General features: G+C 34.6%; 3 protein-coding genes across 3 annotated transcripts; all 3 read left to right on the top strand.

Moving 5' to 3' along the window:
- The first annotated feature begins 1923 nt into the window (after window positions 1-1923).
- Window positions 1924-7363, top strand: LOC132739757 (dipeptidyl peptidase 1-like). The gene is made up of 7 exons (XM_060727547.1): window positions 1924-2136; window positions 2840-2948; window positions 3347-3613; window positions 3879-4028; window positions 4798-5037; window positions 5327-5553; window positions 6923-7363. The coding sequence occupies exons 1-7, from the start codon at window positions 2017-2019 to the stop codon at window positions 7157-7159; spliced, it is 1350 nt and encodes a 449-aa protein (XP_060583530.1). The 5' UTR covers window positions 1924-2016; the 3' UTR covers window positions 7160-7363.
- Window positions 7364-11284: 3921 nt separating this feature from the next.
- LOC132739756 (uncharacterized) lies at window positions 11285-12486 on the top strand (the record flags this gene model as incomplete). Its single annotated transcript, XM_060727546.1, is given in 1 exon segment — window positions 11285-12486. A coding segment is annotated over 1 exon segment (1147 nt), but the record flags the coding sequence as incomplete, so codon positions are not given.
- A 3708-nt stretch (window positions 12487-16194) lies between these two features.
- LOC132739755 (cholinesterase 1-like) lies at window positions 16195-19076 on the top strand (the record flags this gene model as incomplete). The annotated part of the gene is given in 3 exon segments (XM_060727545.1): window positions 16195-16554; window positions 17512-17670; window positions 18914-19076. Coding segments are annotated over 3 exon segments (568 nt in total), but the record flags the coding sequence as incomplete, so codon positions are not given.
- Between the last annotated feature and the right edge of the window lie 201 nt (window positions 19077-19277).

The raw sequence follows: 19277 nt of genomic DNA, 5'->3' as shown, positions 1-19277 counted from the left end.
GATGTCACTGAGCATTGTCGTGTGTCGATCTTTAGACGCGACAGACGACATTATAAATGTCACGATAAGGACTATATACGTACCTATAGAATGAGTATTGATTAAAACGGCGTTAAAAATTGTAAAATAAAAGAGTTTCTTCCATAACAGACTGGCGTTTCCGTGAGTTTTACCCATGCCGGAAATTTCACCGGACACGGGTTGCTAGATGAATCACGTGCCATACAACATTGACATTCAAGCACATATTTTATGAATGAACCGCGTTAAAATGTTTCCAAGCAACGTTTATAAAGGGCCATATACATGATGATGGTGGCTGATTTGGTACACTTTGCGCGTTGCATTGTCGATAGCGACATCAAAACCTCTATCGTTACCGCCTTTTCGTCTTGTTGTTAGCGAAAAACGCCAAATGGCGCGTTGTCGTGCGGCATGTTAATGCAATGTCGGCCTGTCGCTTGGCTTATACAAAAAGCCAATCTTTAGATTTAAGCCGAGCGAAAATGTGACATCGCGTCAACACATCGCGTCTCACACTGCCTTGTACGGTCTTACACATCCTCTACGTCAGCAAGAATGGTACAAAAAACACAACTACCTGCTGCCACCCTACCAAGAGTACTTGCTGCATCACACTATCTGAATGTATTTGGACGTACAGAAGGAATACAAGAAGGGCATTCAGGCCCACCGACCACTCCAACTTATTGACCCTGATGAGCTGGAGGACCAACCGGCAATAACCATATCTCCCAAGGATTCAGACTTGGATGCTAGCTCGGTGGACCCTACACCAAGAAAAATAGACGCATTTTACATTGCTTCACATTTTCGTTCATTTATTGATGTTAATGATGTATATATAGGGGTTCTTCGATTTATGAAGCAAAGTCATCAAAATTAGTTAATTTATATCAAAACATACACGACTGTGTGATAATCAGAGCATAACTCGAACAACCTGTGAAAGTCGAGAAAATCGAGTAAAGTCGTGTAAATCGTACCAGACCGTACTTCACCGTACTTGGAACTGCACAACAGTCGTATGTATCCGTATGCAAATCGTGTTCAAACCTTGCTTGACCGGGTGTATCCGTGCTTATTTGGTACATGCTCGTGCTACATTCGAGTCTAACTCGTACCTACTAATCCCCAGGCACGGTTGGAGCTCAATACTCGTACCAGTCAACCCGTGTATAACCGAGTATACCGTACGGGAACCGTGTGTCCAACCGTATTTTGTGTAAGAAGGGCTTAATGAATTCTTTTCTACAGACATTTGCACTGTACCTCTTGCTCTTGCATGTACAGAAGTAATCAGTTTCATGCGAAAGTGAAGGCACCTATTACTGGTAAACTGCTTGACAGCCTGCCCAGGAACGATGCGGTTGCAGAATTGTGCTCAGGTTATTTCAATGTGACTTACTGCTGTGATCCGGAGTGAAAACTACAAACACCACCTTCTTGAAGTACAACTAGCCCGCATCAATCGGTTAGAGCGCGAGACTTGTAATCTCGACATTGTGGGTTCGAATTGAGGGCTAGCCAACTTAAATTACTAATCAGTCTTTCGGATGGGCTTTAAGTCGAGGTGTGACCATACATACACACACATACTTGAAGTACTTAATCAAAATCTAATGTTATGACTTTTCAAACATAAGCTAGCTTTCAGCACCATTTATTTTGTATTTATAAATGTAAATATGTTAATGACTTTTCAAACATAAGCTAGCTTTAAGCACTATATATTTTTTATAGATCTAAATGTACATATATGTTTTCTTTTACAAAAAAAGAAAATGAGTAATAATAAAAGGAGAAAGATTTAATATTTTAATTCATACATGTACATTGTATCTACACCATTGATATTTAAGCACAGTATATATAGCGCATCATGTGACATTAGACCATGTTACTTTAAATAGATCATGTGACTGATAACAGTGTGTAACTATTTAAAAGAACACTACTTTCAGTTTTGAGCACAACATTAATCTAAAGTTCAAAATGAGGATTTTATCATTATTTCTAGTGTTTGTGATACTGTACAACAAATGTGATGCGGACACTCCTGCTAATTGCACGTATGAAGATATAGTAGGAACATGGATATTCCAATATACTCAGGTAAACCTTTTATTTTCAAACAAGGAAATATATTTCAGATCAACAAAGTACATTATTCATGTAAAAGTAATTTGCTTTAACTATACAGGTAAATTACTCAGTTTAATAAACAGATACTGGAGACAGGTTATTAAATCATTGAGTGGCTATATACATAGTACCAGATTAACGCATTTTTTTTAAGTCAGGTGAGGATCCAGGGAGTTACCAAAAGGGGGTTATAAAATTTCGAGAATGGGGGAGAAGTTGTGACAAAATTTCCCTCTTCCTTATGGATCCGCACATAAATATCATGGTTAAAATATAGCATTGGCACCTTGAGAAAGACCACGCTAACTTTCACAAGATATTAAAGCTACATTTCCTGTATGTGGCTTCAAAATCATTTATGTCAAAATTCAAAACCATACGTAGTGGCACGACCCTGATCTTATTTACACCATGAATTTACTTGTCCCGTAATAGGGAATGCAGCTTCCCATACAGAGTTTATTCTTTCTTTTAGTCAAAGTATACATATTCAGTAAGAATTTCATAGATTTCAATAAATTTCTGTAATTAAAATAGTTTACTTAAAGATGAACATGGTATATATTGAAGATCTTATAAGTCTCTCTAGCTGTTCGTTAGAATTTTGAGTACCCAAGGTGACAGAGAAGATTTGTTTTAAACAATGATGAGAATTTTAAACACTTGTTTACAGATTGATGGTGACAACACAATTAACTGTACCACGGAGACAAACTATGTTTCTGCTGTAAAATTGACACTCGATTTCCCAGATTTAGCCGTAGATCAGGATGGAAATACAGGTTTGCTTAAATAATCTTAAAACTTTGTTAATAAATAATTGATAGGGACTTAATGTATTGACACGTGGTAACGTTGTACCGTATGAGTTGGACCACCCTTAAAATAGCTTTGAGAGGGGGACGGGCGGTGGGTAGGGAAAATAGGCGGGATGTTTTCAGGATCAAATCTGAATTATGTGGATTTAAAAAAAGAAGAAATTCTAATGGTAAGCATCCGTTCTATGTTTAGAACCAAAGTTTTATTCAATATGCATCCCTTTTTGTATATTTACAATGCAAAAACATTAAATAAATATAAAAAGATGTAATTGACATTGACAGACTTTTTGTACATCATAAACTTTTTTTGTGAGAAAAGGGGATCATTCTATTTTAGACTGTTGTTTTTCAAAAAACAGGTTTCTGGACATTGATCTATAACCAGGGATTCGAAGTTGTTATTGGCGGTAAAAAGTGGTTTGCTTTCTCTTCTTACAAGACGTATGGACATACGGTGGCGAGTATGTGCCATCTCACATTCCCTGGCTGGGTGCATAACACAGATGGACGCTCGTGGAACTGTTACGTTGGGGTGAAACCCGAAACCACAAACATAGACAAGCTAGGCCAGGAGCACAACATTCAAGGGAAGTCTGCCTTCAGAAATTCGGAAAGCTTTGTGAATGGTTTGTTTTCTCCAACTTTATTTATTTATTTATTTTTTTATTTATTTATTTGCTTTCTTTTATAATCGTAACTAATGAATTTCACGTAGAAACTTTTTTAAATTTATTGCTCTGCATTACCATTATCAAAACCAAATCCATTCGCAATCCTTTCATTTTTCACTACTATTTTTATTAAGATATCATTTGATATAAATTCTACTTATTATTGATTTTCATTGTTACATTGTCATATCTTCACTGGTGACCTTTCAACTTAACACAGGAATAAATTCCAACCAGTCCCTGTGGAAAGCTACCAGCTACAGACAATTTGAAGGCATGCCTATGGAAGATATTATCAAAATGGCGGGTGGGAAAGGGTCGGCTAACGCCTTTCCTAAGTGTGCCCCAGTTGAAAAGAAGCATTTAAAAGGTATGTGTAGAATAAAGTGATATCTATTTGTTGTTGTTTTTAATAATAAATAGAATTGTAACACATTAAAATGCTATTGATTTTATACCGGGTGATGTTTTGTTAAAATTTCTTTTCCTGCATAATACATGTATGCCTTATTAAAAAACATGCCTGTCGTATAAAAAATGAAAATTAACAAATCTCAGACAATGATGTATGCATAAATTTTGTTTTTCTATATCTACAGGCACATTATTTAGGAAGAACAAACATGAGTTGTGTAACATTAAAATAATTGTTTTAGAGCATGTTAGATGTTCATTACCTGAGTAGCACTGAAAGTGAAAATATTTGTCATAATAGAAGCAAAATGTAAACGACTTCCATACAAATTACTGAATCACTATAACTGAATAATTTGCTAGAAAGCAACAGAAGCAAACGATGGTTCAGATTAGGTAAATGGCCAAAGAATATAACCTTTTTGAAAACTAAAACAGAACAGCAAATGCACATGTATAAAGGGCTTTTGAAAAATAGGAATATAACCATTTCTAGAGGCATATTGGACCCTAAGCAATTGATTATTTTTTTAATTATTTACAAATAAGGGATATTTTAAGATAAAATTTTGAATTTTCAACAGTTTTGTCAACAAGGAAAAAGGTCTTTACATTCGGCCTCTATTTTTTTCTGAATACTGAACTGGTATACTGTAAATCTGACGTGTAAATTTACATGAAAATTTGTTGACGCATTCGAAAAGAAAATTTTCTTTCTGTCACAGTTTCGAATCTGCCAAAACAATTTGATTGGAGGGACCAGAACGGCGTTAACTATGTTTCACCAGTAAGGAATCAAGGCTCTTGTGGAAGTTGTTACGCCTTTGGATCAATGGCGCTGTATGAGGCTAGACTCCGTATAGCGACAAATAATACGGTACAAAAAGTATTCTCCACACAGGATATAGTCAGCTGCTCACAGTATTCCCAAGGGTGTGACGGAGGTTTTCCATACCTTATTGCCGGTAATGATTATCTTATAGTAGATTTTATATCAATTTTGTTTTATTTTCTTGCAGTACTAGTATATGTCAAAACTTTTCTTTCTTAGAGACAATTTTCGTTGGCAATTAGGCAGAATAAACTGCACAATTTCATCTCTGGGAAACAGTTAGGCTGTAAATTTGATTGTATTTCAGGGTCTTAATATTTATGTGATTCCTAAACCCATCACAAACCCATGCAGATTGAATGTGGACGACTGTTTCAAAGGTGGTGTTATGAAACCCGGTATGAAACATTATGTTATTTCAGGGAAATATGGTCAAGACTTTGGTATTATTGAAGAAGAGTGTTTCAAGTATACAGGAGAGGACTCTCCATGCATACAGACTTCTTGTAAACGTTATTATACACGTGACTACTACTATGTGGGCGGGTTCTACGGTGGGTGTAACGAACCGTTAATGAGGGAGGAGCTAGTGAAAAATGGACCAATAGCTATCAGTTTTCAAGTTTACAATGATTTTGTTCATTACAAGGTTGGCATTAACATAATTTATCAATGTATTACAGAATTGATAATGTGTCTCATATGAAAATTTACTTGAAATAATCAATGATAATAATTTCATATCAAATATATTTAAGTAATCTTTGTTCTAGATTGAGCATGAACTTGAAAATTAAGCTAGATCTGCTAAGAAAGCTAGTTGAATCATTGGTGCAGTCACATTTCTACGAATGAAAATCATCTTTTAGAACGTCAATTACAGTTTGCCACACAGCCATATGATAGTTCTTATTATAGTTATAAAACATTTTCGCCAGCATGTTATATGACCAAATATAAAAAGGTTGTAGGCTTCTATGGCCCGAGCTGCCTGCCAGACGATGGTTATATGGGATTTCAACTGCTTATACAACCATATAACCTGACAAAATTTATGTATTCTTTGAAGTATGATACTGCCTCAATGCATTTCTTTTAACCCTTTACCTCATATATACGCGAAACAACGCACTTTCGACCCCCCCCCCTTTTTAGGCCCGAAATAGTGAAAAAATGTCCTATTTGGGCCCATAGCACATGTTTTCGTTTGAGAAATGTTGCTAAAAAAAGTGAGCACATTTTCGGCGCCGCCCCCTATCCAAAAGATACATCAGGGGGTCGCCAGAAGGGGGATGTGCGGAGTCCCCCTCATCGCCAAGAAAATTTTGGACTTGTGAGAGGCTTAAAATGACCCCAGGTCGATCATAAGGTAACGTGTATTCCAACGCTGAAAAGCCTTTGACTCTATCTCAATCCCTTGAGAAGTTGCAGCACTTTGAAATAAATTTTGATGGAAAAATCGAGGCAAAATAGTGATTTTTGGCAATTTTGAGATGTCCCCTCGTTGCCATGGTAACAGGAAATTTAAGACTGAGCATGTCGTTACAAAGGCCATGGTTCAGTCAACATTTGTGCCAAGTTTGATTAGTACTGAAGCATTTTGCATAGTTTCATAGCAGTTTGAACTTGTAAGAGGAGGCTTTTCAGTGAAAATGGCCATTTTTCACAATATGCTCATGGGGGAAAGGGTTAAGGAAAAAAACATTGATATGAATTTACAGCAGTCATGCATATAAATAATAGAAACATGAAAATCCAAATAAAAAATGACGTTATAAACGTTCAGTTTTTTTATTTAGAAAATATAGTTAATAGTTATATTTCATTGATGTGTATTACGCATTCTGATTGGTTAATATAATAATGATAGTTCTTCATACATATATTTTTTTTTCAGATAGAGCATTATTTTTGCGGGTTTTATATTTCAGATGCAAGCTATTTACTTATAATTCACAGTTTTTTTTATTAATTTTTAACAATAAAAAGAAATAAAAGGCAAACCTTATTTATTTCAGAGTGGTATTTATCACCATGTTGACCTGCTGGACAAGTTTAACCCATGGGAGATCACAAACCACGTTGTTTTAATAGTAGGTTACGGGGAGGAGCAGGGTGTTCCGTACTGGATCGTGAAGAACTCCTGGGGCACAGACTGGGGAGAAGATGGGTTTTTCAGAATTCGTCGGGGAAATGATGAATGCAGTATAGAAAGCATGGCAGTTGGCATCGTTGTTGATCCGATCACATCTTAACATTTTTTTCCACAAAATATTGAAATTGACACGGAATACTGTGATACATTTTTGCAATGGTTGTTGTTGTTTTTTGCACTGATGAAGTGATTGTATCTATGACATATTTAATACTCTATCATCAGCTTGTGTTTAAATTACTAGTATTATTTTATGTTCGTTTCCATTGCTGTGTAATAGCAGTAAAAAATCTTGAATTGTTAACTGTGTTGGATTTTATCACGTGAATTATAATGCTATGTATAGAAAACGGCCTAAGACAAAATAGTTTTAACTAACTTGGTCATAGAAAGAAAACTACCAACCAAAAAGTCACGACGAAAATAATTATAGAAAATGGGTAGAAATAACCACCGTTAAGTGTTTTTTTTAATAACATTTAATCATATTCATGTATTTTGATTTAACAAATAAAGGGCTCCAGAAAAGAAACGCTTATCTCAAATTTTTGGACGTTTCGTCAACAATTAAAATTTTCGGCTGGCTGAAACTGAACATTTGCTGCCAATGCAAATTAATGGCCCATGACAAATATTTACCTCGAATTTTGAATGTTTCGTTCAGCCTGTATATCGTTCTACATAATATCTTCAGCTTTGTGCAACTTTCTGCTGAAAATGTGGATATTTTGTAAACTCTGTCTAAATATTTTCATGTACCGCAAATATTCAGTTGCTCGCTGCTGAAAATATTCAGTAAGCTGATGAAACATTTAAAGCTCGAAATTAAATTATGTTTGCTTCACTATTAAACATGAATGAGACGTATAAATATAGTTACACGTTTTCAGCCGAAATAACAGTTGCAGGCAGCTGTAAAAATGAAAAAAAATCGTGCGCCGAACTAATCATTTTATGCTGAAATTGTCATCTTTTTTCACAGAAGTCCAAAAGCCTATATATCATATCGTAAAATTTTACTTTCTTATGTAGATTAACTGGATAGCTTTAAATAGAGAGATATTCAAGAGATAATTAAGAAATAAACTCAGAAATAAATTGAAAGTCGTTTATGTGCTATTTCTAGCCATATTTGAGAAAATAGCGTCCCAACGTTTTCCAGTTTTGGGTCATTTTTCACAATTAGAATGGTTATTCTTGAAAAAACGGAGTGGGCGAATGGTCTGAAATTTTGTACATAAGTTATTGGTCTAGACCTACATCAAATTGAACATTAATTTAGTCTCGAACCACTTCCAGCCCCTTTAGGTAAAAAAGTCCTCCTTTAGGAGTCCCTTAATATTCATCTGAGAGAAGTAGATCTGGATTGTCCTCTCGCGTTTTGGTCGATTCGTCAAACTGTACAACTTAATATGATTGATATGCTGACGATCAGTAACTGTTTATCTTCTTGTGAAGCTAGTTAGAATTATCAAGAGTTCCGCCTTGATTAATACTGTATAGTTCTGGATATTTTGTGTGGACGTACCAAACTGAACATTTTCTGCTCATAGTGTGAAACTTGTCATCTTCTAGTATTTGAATGAAGAAGATCATTAAAAATATGTTGCTTTAATTGCGTTTTAACCCGTGACTTAAACCGCTGTGCGAATGCGCAAAACACTGTCTACGGAAATTGTGTAAGTTACATTTCGCCCCCTCCCTGCCATATTTTAGTGAAAGAAAAACTTGATCTCGGAAATTGGACGTTTCTTCTCTTCCCCATGAACAGATCGACGCGCACGTGCTCTTGAATACTCGAAATATTGTTATGCAGGTGGAATTGGATGCAATATTGACTAAATAAATATGCATATACATTTGAATTGACTATATAATCAAGGTACCACGAACACCTGTGCGGAAAAACTGATGTTTTTCTATATAAAAAGTTCGAACTTTCAAAACTGGTTTTCAAACAATTTTTACAATACCGCGTATATCAGCAAGTTTCATATGTAAAAAAATGTTTGAAAACCAGCTTTATCGTTGTAAAAGATGTCCCATTCGTGTTTAAATATTAACACGGATTTATATTACTGTAAATCCGTGATTGGCGCGCGCCGAAGCGCGGCGCCTTTTATGTAATGAAATCAGATTTTGTGAAAGGGCGACAGCAACTTCTCGAGCCTTTTATAGTTGTTCATAAACATAAATGGATTTTATAGTGATCATTTATTTGGTAACAAATCGCGTAATGCCCATAGAGGCAGATATAGTGGTGGTATAAGTGTGTATTTTAAACAATTTCTAGGAAATAATATAAAAATAGTGGAAAAAAATCAAAATGGACTTATATGGGTAGAACTTGGTAAGAATCTTTTTGCATTCGAAGAAAATGTTTATATTTGTAATACGTATATTACTCCAAATAATCTTGTACTTGTTGACAATTATGATTTTGACTTTTTTGAAGCAATAGAAACTGGGTTAGAGAAGTATAAATTACAGGGTAAATGTCTAGTTACAGGTGATTTTAATAGTCGTACCTCTGATTTTTCGGAAATATTAGATTATGACATGTATATTGATGCAGACGATATATTGTCGAATCACCCATGTATTCCTACGCGACACTCACGCGATAAGGTAATTGATAAAAATGGGAGGCGCTTGATTGAGCTATGCCAATCAACGTCATTCGTCATTGGTAACGGTAGATTACACGATGACCTTGGTACAGGTGAATTTACATACCATTCAATGAATGGATCGAGTGTAGTGGACTACTTGCTTTTAAATATTCATGATTTTGATTGCGTCACAGATTTTCAGGTTTTACAACCGAATGAATTTTCTGATCACTCGGGTATCTCGCTTAATATTCTAAGTAAACAGTCTGCCCAACCATTAAACGATGAATCTAAAACAGAAATCATATTAAAATGGGATGACGATAAAATAATAGAATTTAAACAATTATTATTGCAAGACGAAAATATATTCTCAAGACTTACAGATAGAGTTAAAAATAACGAGGATATAAATGAAGTGACGGATTTATTTGTTAATAGTTTAAAATTTTCGGCGCAAATGATATTTGGTAAAGAGCGGGCCATTTTTAAGTCAAAAACTCGCGAATGCACGTCTAGAAAAAAACCGTGGTTTGATACAATTTGCTATAATACAAGATTAGAGTTTAAGAGAACTAGGAACTTATTTTTAAAAGATAAAACCAATGATAACCTAAGACAACAATATTTACGTTCAAAAAATATGTATAATCAAACGATAAGAAAAAGTAAAAAAATATATAAATTGGGCGAAGCTAAAACGCTTACGAAATTAAGTAAGTCGCAACCGCGCAAATTCTGGAAAAGGGTTAAGAAACAATACGCAAAAAATCCTGTTCATGCTAATGATTTAAATATTTCTGATTTATTTAGTCATTTTAAGAATTTATATAGCGTGGAAACGAATGACAGATATCAAGTTACGAATCTAACGTTAATAACAGATGATGATTTAGATGGCGTTTTATCAAACTCGGAAATAAAAGAGGTTTCTTACTCCAAAATAATAATAAAAGCGCAGGATCGGACTGTTATTTTGGAGATCTATAAACACTCATTAGATTCTATTTCAGCATTTTTATTAGCTATTTATAATAGAATTTTCGAAAATTGGGAAAAATGTATCTCACTAATTTGGGAGCAGGTATTACTTTATCAATTTTTAAAGGGGGAACTGTTGAAGATCATAAGAATAACAGGGGCATAACCCTGCAAACATTTCTTCTCAAATCGCTTAATCGCCTAACCAAGTGGTATGTTAAACATTTTAAAATTATTGACAATCAGTTTGGTTTCCAGAAGAGAAAATCCACAACGGATTGCATATTTCTTTTACACTCTATAATCGTTAAGTCATTATCAGAAAGAAAAAAATTATATTGCTGTTTCCTCGATTTCGAAAAATGTTTTGACAAATTGGATCGAACATTTATTTTTCAGAAATTATTGTCAGAAAATGTAAGTTCAAAATTTGTAACGGCTATAAGATGTATGTACGCATCCGTTAAAGCTGCTATTAGATATAACAATACAGTCTCGTCTTTTTTCGATTCAAATATTGGCGCAAAAACAAGGGGACCCCAGTTCCACATTATTATTTTTATACTTCGTGAATGATATAGTAGAAAATATAAATTCCAATATAGAAGACCTTTTTTAAAAATCGACGACGCTAAAATATTTCTGCTGCTCTTCGCGGATGACGCCGTTTTATTTGCACATACGCCTATGGCACTCCAATCTATGCTAAATGATTTACAAGTATATTGTCAAACTTGGGGACTTAAAGTTAATACTAATAAAACAAAAATTATGATTTTTGAAAAAGGCAGACATACAAGTTACAATTTCGTATATAATGACATAGTTCTGGAAAACGTAAATTTTTTTAAATATCTTGGGATTAATTTATTTAAAAATGGACATTGGAATAGAACTCAAAAGAAATTAGCACAACATGCTTCGTTTTCATTGCATAATTTATTTACAGTGTTTAATCAATTAGAATTATCTATTGGAGACAAATTTAAACTTTTTGATAGTATGGTAGGCTCAGTTTTAAACTATGGTGCTGAAGTTTATGGATATCAAGAAGGAAAAAATATAGAAACGATCCATTGTAAATTTCTCAGAAAAGTCTTATGTGTTAAGAAAGCAACAAACTTGGATGGTCTTTATGGCGAAACCGGTAGACATCCAATGCGAATACATCGTAAATTTATAATGTTAAAATATTGGACAAAATTAATTAGTTTACAAAATGACTGTCTGCTTAAACGTATGTATAATGTCTTAAAATTTGATGCAGAAAACGGTCTTTCTTATGGTGGTAACAACTGGGCATGCCAAATTAAACAGATTTTAAATGATATAGGAATGTCGAACATATGGATTAATCAAGAACATATAACAATAAATTTTCAACAAGTTAAAAATAGAATATTGGACATTTACAAGCAAGAATGGTATAGTAATATAAGAAATTCTAGTAGACTATCGTCATACAGCATCTATAAACGCTCACTCGAAACTGAAGACTATCTTAATAAAGTTAACATAAACAAATTTCGAATATCACTTACAAAATTTAGATTGTCATCCCATAACCTAGCAATAGAAACGGGTCGATACGAAAACGTAGCGCGAGAAAACAGACTATGTACGAATTGCAATTTAAACGTGATAGAAAATGAATTCCATTTTTTGCTAGTTTGCCCCAAATACTATAGTTTACGTCGCAAATATTTGAAACCATACTATTGTCGTTGGCCATCAATTCATAAATTTGAAAAACTAATGTCTACAACAAATACCCAAATGTTGAATAACCTGTCAAAATTTTTGTATTTTTCATTTAAAGAAAGAACTGACAACATTTAGTATATTTTTGTCTTTGTCATATATATTTTTTTGTATTTTTCACATGAAAAAAGGACAACAGTTATTACTTTACTTGTCAAATTTTTCGTATTTCTCATTTAAAGAAAGAGTTGACAACAATTAGTAGGTTAAATTTATTCAGTTGTCAATTTTTTTTGTATTTTTCATCTTAAGAAAAAACTGACAACAGTTAGTATCTTGTCAAATTTTTGTATTTTCCATTTTAAGAAAGAAATGACAACAGTTAGCATCTTAAATTTATTCAAGTTTTGTAGCACCAAATACAACATTTCAACTTTGTCAAGGTCTTTATATTATCAATGATGTTCTTCTATTGTAAGATAACAGGAACTTAAATTTATTCAAATTTTGTAGCAACAAGAACTTTCTCTGTAAAACATTATGGTATTTATATTGTATATCATGTTCTTACATTACATGATTGTTTACTGTATTGGCTATAAATGTATATTGTCGTTTTATGCCAAATAAAGAATATGTTATGTTATGTTATGTTATAATAAAAGCCGATCATTCCGATCGGTATGAGGGTGCTTGATTATTAATTAGTCGCGATATGTACAATGAATAGCGAACTGGAGAATTTCGCAATGCAAACATTTTCAAATTAAATAACCTTTTCCGTCAATAAATGGCGCTCTTCAAGGTATTTTTATTTATCATTTTGTAGTACACAGTGGATTATTATGGTATGTTATTCCGAAAGCTGTAAATAGAATGATGAGTTGATGACCTAAATATTCCGAAAATCTATTTATAGAGGGATGTACTCCTGTCGGTAATTCCCGGTCTCTCCTGGTCTATTTTGACGACCGGCGAATAGTACCAATCGCAACTACTCGGCCCTTTCCGTCAGTCTTCGGATAAGGACCTCGAACACAATAGTATGAATACACAGAACGGATGCGGTATTCCGGTCTAACCTACGCTAAGAAACTAAACATGTAAACAAATAATAAATTTAATGCTGGGAGTTGTTGACACGTTTATTTCCAGTATATGTAGTAAAAGTCCACCTAAAGTAAGTGAATTCATAGGTACAAAAGCAAACAATACATTATTTATATATTTACTTCTATGGCTGTAGAAACCGAAAGTACAAAAAACCAACCTGTTGACATTTGGTCGGATTTATTTAAAATTGAACATCTGTGGGCATATTTAAATTACAAATTGTTGTCAGACATATTTCAAGCATAAGAGGACCGGAACAGACATTAGATCTCAAATATATACATTCGTTTTACATTATCTCTGTTTCTGTTTACATCTGTAAACCACGTGGTAGAACTACTTTCAATCCGTATTGTTTCCGAGGTTAATATTATAGATAATAGCCGAGGCAGTTCCGAATGGAATAGTACCACACGTTTATTGTCCGGTCTCTCCCGGTTTTGGAGTAGATGTTTGATATCGTTACAGAACAGAACAAATATTTTACAGATAAATAAGCTTTTTTTCAAAATGAATGTTTGTCACTTAGTTTGGTTACAATAATTAATAAACACAGATCAACTCTCAAAATTATTGCTTATTATTATACATAAACATACAATTCGAAAAAAAAAAAAAACCAACAACACAAATCGCATGTTTGAGATAAAAACAATAAATATGAACAATAATTGAGAGAAAAAATGTACATTTTTATAGCATTAATATGACACTATCAACTTTGAAACATTTTATTTAATTTGTTATTCGTGTTTAAGCCTCGGTCTCACTTACTCCCGGCAGAGCCCAGGACCATCCCGGTAAGTTACCGGGATGATCCGGGACGATCCGGGATGAAATTATTGTTGCGGTCACACTTACCCCGGCAGCACTACGGTAGTTCCCTACTAACCACCCCGGATGCGCTCCGGATCATCATGGCAGAACCCAGGTGAAGCTACGGTTCATGCCGGTGCTTCCCCGGTCGTTCCAGGATGACCCCGGAAGAGCCCCGGTTGACCCAGGCAGAGCCCCGGTCGATCCAGGCAGAGTCCCGGCAGAGCCCAGGACGATCCAGGCAGAGCCCCGGTAGAACCCCGGTGAATTGAAAACGCCCGAAAATGATAACATTGATACATAATTTTTATTTAATATAATATCTATTGTTCCAGAATAGTAATTCATGATGATTTTCTGAAAAATCCTTATGCCATACTGGATAGAAGGGCAATGGGAAGGCTTTTAATACAAGCAAGTGCAATCATCGCAAATTGTCGTTATTCTTTTGAAATGATCCGGGCTTTGCCGGGGCTCTACCGGGATCAACCGTAGCTCTACCTTTATCCTCCGGGGCTCTACCTGTAGTTACCGGGGCTCTGCCGGCATTTACCGGGGCTCTACCGTAGCTCTACCGGCTATATCATACCCCGGATCATCCCCGGTTTGTGCCGGCAGAGCTACGGTGCTTTCCCGGTATAACCCCGGTCGTTCCCGGCAGAGCTAAGGATGAAGCCGGCAAAGCTATACCTTCCCGGATCATCCCGGACCACCCCGGTGATATTAAATATTTTATTCCATCCGGGGTCGAGTCCCGGATGTTCCCGGATCATCCCGGATCATCCAGGACGTTGCCGGCAGAGTTACGGATGTACCCCGGTTGTTCCCGGTAGTACCCCGGTCGTTCCCGGATCACCCCGGATCTCTACCGGGGCTCTGCCGGGATGTAAGTGAGACTGTAGCTTTAGTAAAGATGCCGAGGAATTATTCAAAGTTACAAATCAGATTTTATGAATTATTCAATTGATTGATAATTTAAGAAATGATAAAGAAAAATACAAATGTACATGTATATGGTTTAAGAATAAACAATATTATATATTGAAATATTAACCATAATTTACTGACTTTTTCCAGTTAAGTTTTGACTTATAATCGTCGGTCATTATGACAATTGAATTCTTAAAATAATAGTAAACGTAAAAACTCAGTATTAAAATAGTGCATAAAACACAAAAAAGAAAAGAAAACAATATTCATAAAATCTGTATTTTTTTTATTAAAAAAGATATTACAATTAGTGTATAATAAACATTTATGCTCAACATGGTAATATAACAAGTGTCATATTGTTACTAAGTGTGAACAGATACCTTAAGAGGGGGTCTTCGCTAATAGCGAAGACATAATAAGGGACAATTACACAAGTGTGGTGTTGATCATGCGTTACTCATATGGATTATAAATGATTGTATACATGTATATCCGTTGCTATTAATAATCACGATCATAAAGAAATAACAAGTAATATTCTAATTTCTAGCATGCCAATCAAATTTATAAATAATGAACAATGTCTTTCGTTCGTTCATTCATAAGTGATATACAATTCTGGTAAAAACCAATGAACCATTGAACAGTTTATCATCATATATCTACTAGTTCATCTGCACCTGCTGCATTTCTTGCTTGGACGCCCTTTGATGCTTTGCATCAATGCTTTTCTTGTTTTAATTAAAATACAATGTATTTTTGATAGAGTGTTTACAGGGGCGTATCACGTTCGGGACCCTGTTGGCAGTAGAAGCAAGATTCAGACCCAAGACAAACAATATCAATATTCAGAATCTAGCTTTGGCACGGCAATATATTTTGACTATTCCTGGCCACCAAATGAATGACATTTGGAAACTCTCGCTGATTATCCGGACCGAGTCAAAGAGCCGAAAAATTGCGCTTGTTATTATTTACCTGTACACCGTTTACCTGACTCACCTAAGTCACGTGATCAACGTTTACATTTCCGGGATTTTGTAAATTTCGTTTTGAAAAGAATAATGGTATAAACTATGACTTAACTGTCAAAATGCTCCGTCCATGGTTAATATTTGTTATAACTTTGTTGTCAGTTTATTTATTTCACCGTGTTGATGCGGCATTCTCACATAAATACAATGTTCTGACGAGATGTAACCACGGTGAAGTTGAAGGATTCTCTATCGCATCTCACTATGCAGCGTATGATAAACAGAGGATAAATGTTTTCTTAGGAATTCCATATGCTAAAAGAATATCAGAATATTCGGACTGGAGAAGACAGTTTCGGTTTAACGTAAGTTTTCGTATAAAATGGTACATCCATTTAACAATTAAGTAAACTACCTGTAATTAAACAGGTAAAGGTAAACAAGAAAATGGTCGGGGCAATCTCCTGGAATAGACCCTTACGATTGGGTCATCCCTATTCATGTCAAGTCAAACTGATTAAGACTAATATTAAACAGTTATTTCATATGTGATTTGGGAACAGTTAAACTGTTGGCCTGAGTTGGAGGGGGTAGTGTTTCGAACTGTTGCCCAAGGCCGTAAGCCGAGGGCAAAGTTCAAAACACTATCCCCTCCAACTCAGGCCAACAGTTTGACTGTTCCCAAATCAGGTATGAAATAACTGTTTTATTAGGGAATTTACCTGATCAAATACTGTTTAAATAGTCACACTTGCAGAAGATAAAGGAACAAGAAAATAGTTGTGCACATAATATGTTAATAATTAAACTTAATACTTTAACTATGTCACGTCACGTCTGGTATATGATCAAGATCGATGAAGGCTTTAAGTGGGAATCCTCTACGACGTCAGAGCATGTGTGGGAAACAGTCAAAATATTGACCGGGAACCAGGACGTTTTTAGAATTTCAGAAAACAGTAAAAAAATACCAAATTACATTTATATATAATAAAATATATCAACAGATAGATTGTCAATAATCTGTAATTTTGTGACAATGTAATTATTCTTAATAGTAGGAATTTATTTATTTTAGGCAGACACTCGGCCACAATCATCGCTTAAGGGTAATCCCAACAGCCAATATATTTTGACTAGAAGACAAGTGTTATATATATATAGTGTCAGACCTATATAATCACTTTCATACTTCAACCAAATTCAAAGAAGGGTAAATTTATTAGACAGATTCAACAGGTTAAGAGTGAAGGATGTCTTTTTTAAGATTACTTTAATCATTATACTACATTAAATTTGAAATTATTATGATTTAATTTTAGAAACCTGAGAAGCCGTCATGGACGGGAATTTGGGACGCCACCTATTACCGCCCAGCTTGTCCTCAGTTACCCTGGCTTGTAAAGCAGACGGTACCTGGCTTCAATAGAGCACAGAATACAAGTGAAGATTGTCTATACATGAATATATTTGTACCAAATGTAAGCTCTACTCTTTTTTTTCTTCTGACAATTCTTCTTTTACCTCGATCTTTTTTTTTCTTTAAATTTGATATAAGCATAGAATTAGTTTGAAAACAGTTACACTTCTGAACTTGCCCTAAAACAGCAGACTACCATACTGTAAAATAACCCAGGAGTTACCTTTTCCTATCATTAATATTATACCCCAATACCTCTGTTACTTAACAACCATCGTAAAATACATGAATTTTGTATAGAAAAAAGTACTTTCTGCTATTTTAATCTGATTGAATCATTCAATTTGAACACTTAACAACATTTTTCTTCCATGACAACAAGTTTCAAGTTTTCACGAAATTCGTACAGATCTTGAACAAGAGAATAATGTTGAAGTACTTGCATGTTTTTATCAAATACATGCATGTATGTGATTTTTGTGTCGCCTTGAAAAAGGCGACATATAGGTGTTACTTTTGTCGGCGTCGTTGTCGGCGTCCCCTTAAGCTTGTCCGGAGCATAAGTCAGTCATTATAAGTCGGATTGACTTCAAACTTTGCATGCATGCTTCTTACAATGACCCAAAGTGCAGTGCACAAGAACCTGTACTCTGCACTTCTTATTTTTTGAGTTATTGCCCTTTGTTAATTTTCATACTTTATTTTTGTCCGGGCCATTTCTCCTAAAGTATAAAAGCTATGGACTTGAAACTTCATAGGATGATAGATCTCATTAAGGAGAAGTGCAGTGCACAAGAACTGGTACTCTGCATTTCTTATTTTTTGAGTTATTGCCCTTTGTTTATTTTCATACTTTATATTTGTCCAGGCCATTTCTCCTTAAGTATCAAAGCTATGGACATGAAACTTCATAGGATGATAGATATCATTAAGAAGAAGTGCAGTGTCCAAGAACTGGTACTCTGCATTTCTTATTTTTTGAGTTATTGCCCTTGTTAATTTTCATACTTTATTTTTGTCCAGGCCATTTCTCATAAATTACAAAAGCTTTAGACTTGAAACTTAGTAGGATTATAGATCTTATTGATAAGAAGTGTAATGCACAGAAACTGCTGCTCTGCATTTCTTATTTTTTGAGCTATTGCCCTTTGTTGATTTTCAAATATCATTTTTGTCCTGGCCATTTCTCCTAAACAATATTGTTCACAAGGCGACACATCCGACTCGCGGAGTTCTAGTTTTAAGCTGTAATGAATTTCTGTAGAAAAGAAGTTATTTATTTCTTTTTTCGCTTTTCTTTTCAGAAAACAGATGAGAGGCCAGTGGCTAACCCACCCCTATACCCTGTCATGGTATTTATCCATGGTGGAGGCTGGACTATGGGTGCCTCCCAACAATACCCGGGCATAATTCTCGCAGAACGAAAAGTTGTAGTGGTAACATTCAACTATCGTCTTAATGCACTTGGTATGTCTATAATGATTATATAAATTAATTAGTTAGTCATTTCAATAACCTTTATCCGATCTAATTTGTTCGTCATCATTGAGTAAGAAACTTTCATTAATCAGTATATACTATAGTAGATTTCAAAAAGAATGAACCAACATAAATCTAAAAAATAGATTGGGTAATTAGTCAAAGTGTTCCTATTATTTAAACCATAGC

The sequence above is a fragment of the Ruditapes philippinarum genome, unplaced genomic scaffold, assembly GCF_026571515.1.
Source record: "Ruditapes philippinarum isolate M1 unplaced genomic scaffold, ASM2657151v2 ctg12146_1_1_1_1, whole genome shotgun sequence".
Classification (NCBI taxonomy): Eukaryota; Metazoa; Mollusca; class Bivalvia; order Venerida; family Veneridae; genus Ruditapes; species Ruditapes philippinarum.
Note: the sequence above shows the minus strand (reverse complement) of the source record. Positions and strands in the feature narration are given on the sequence as shown.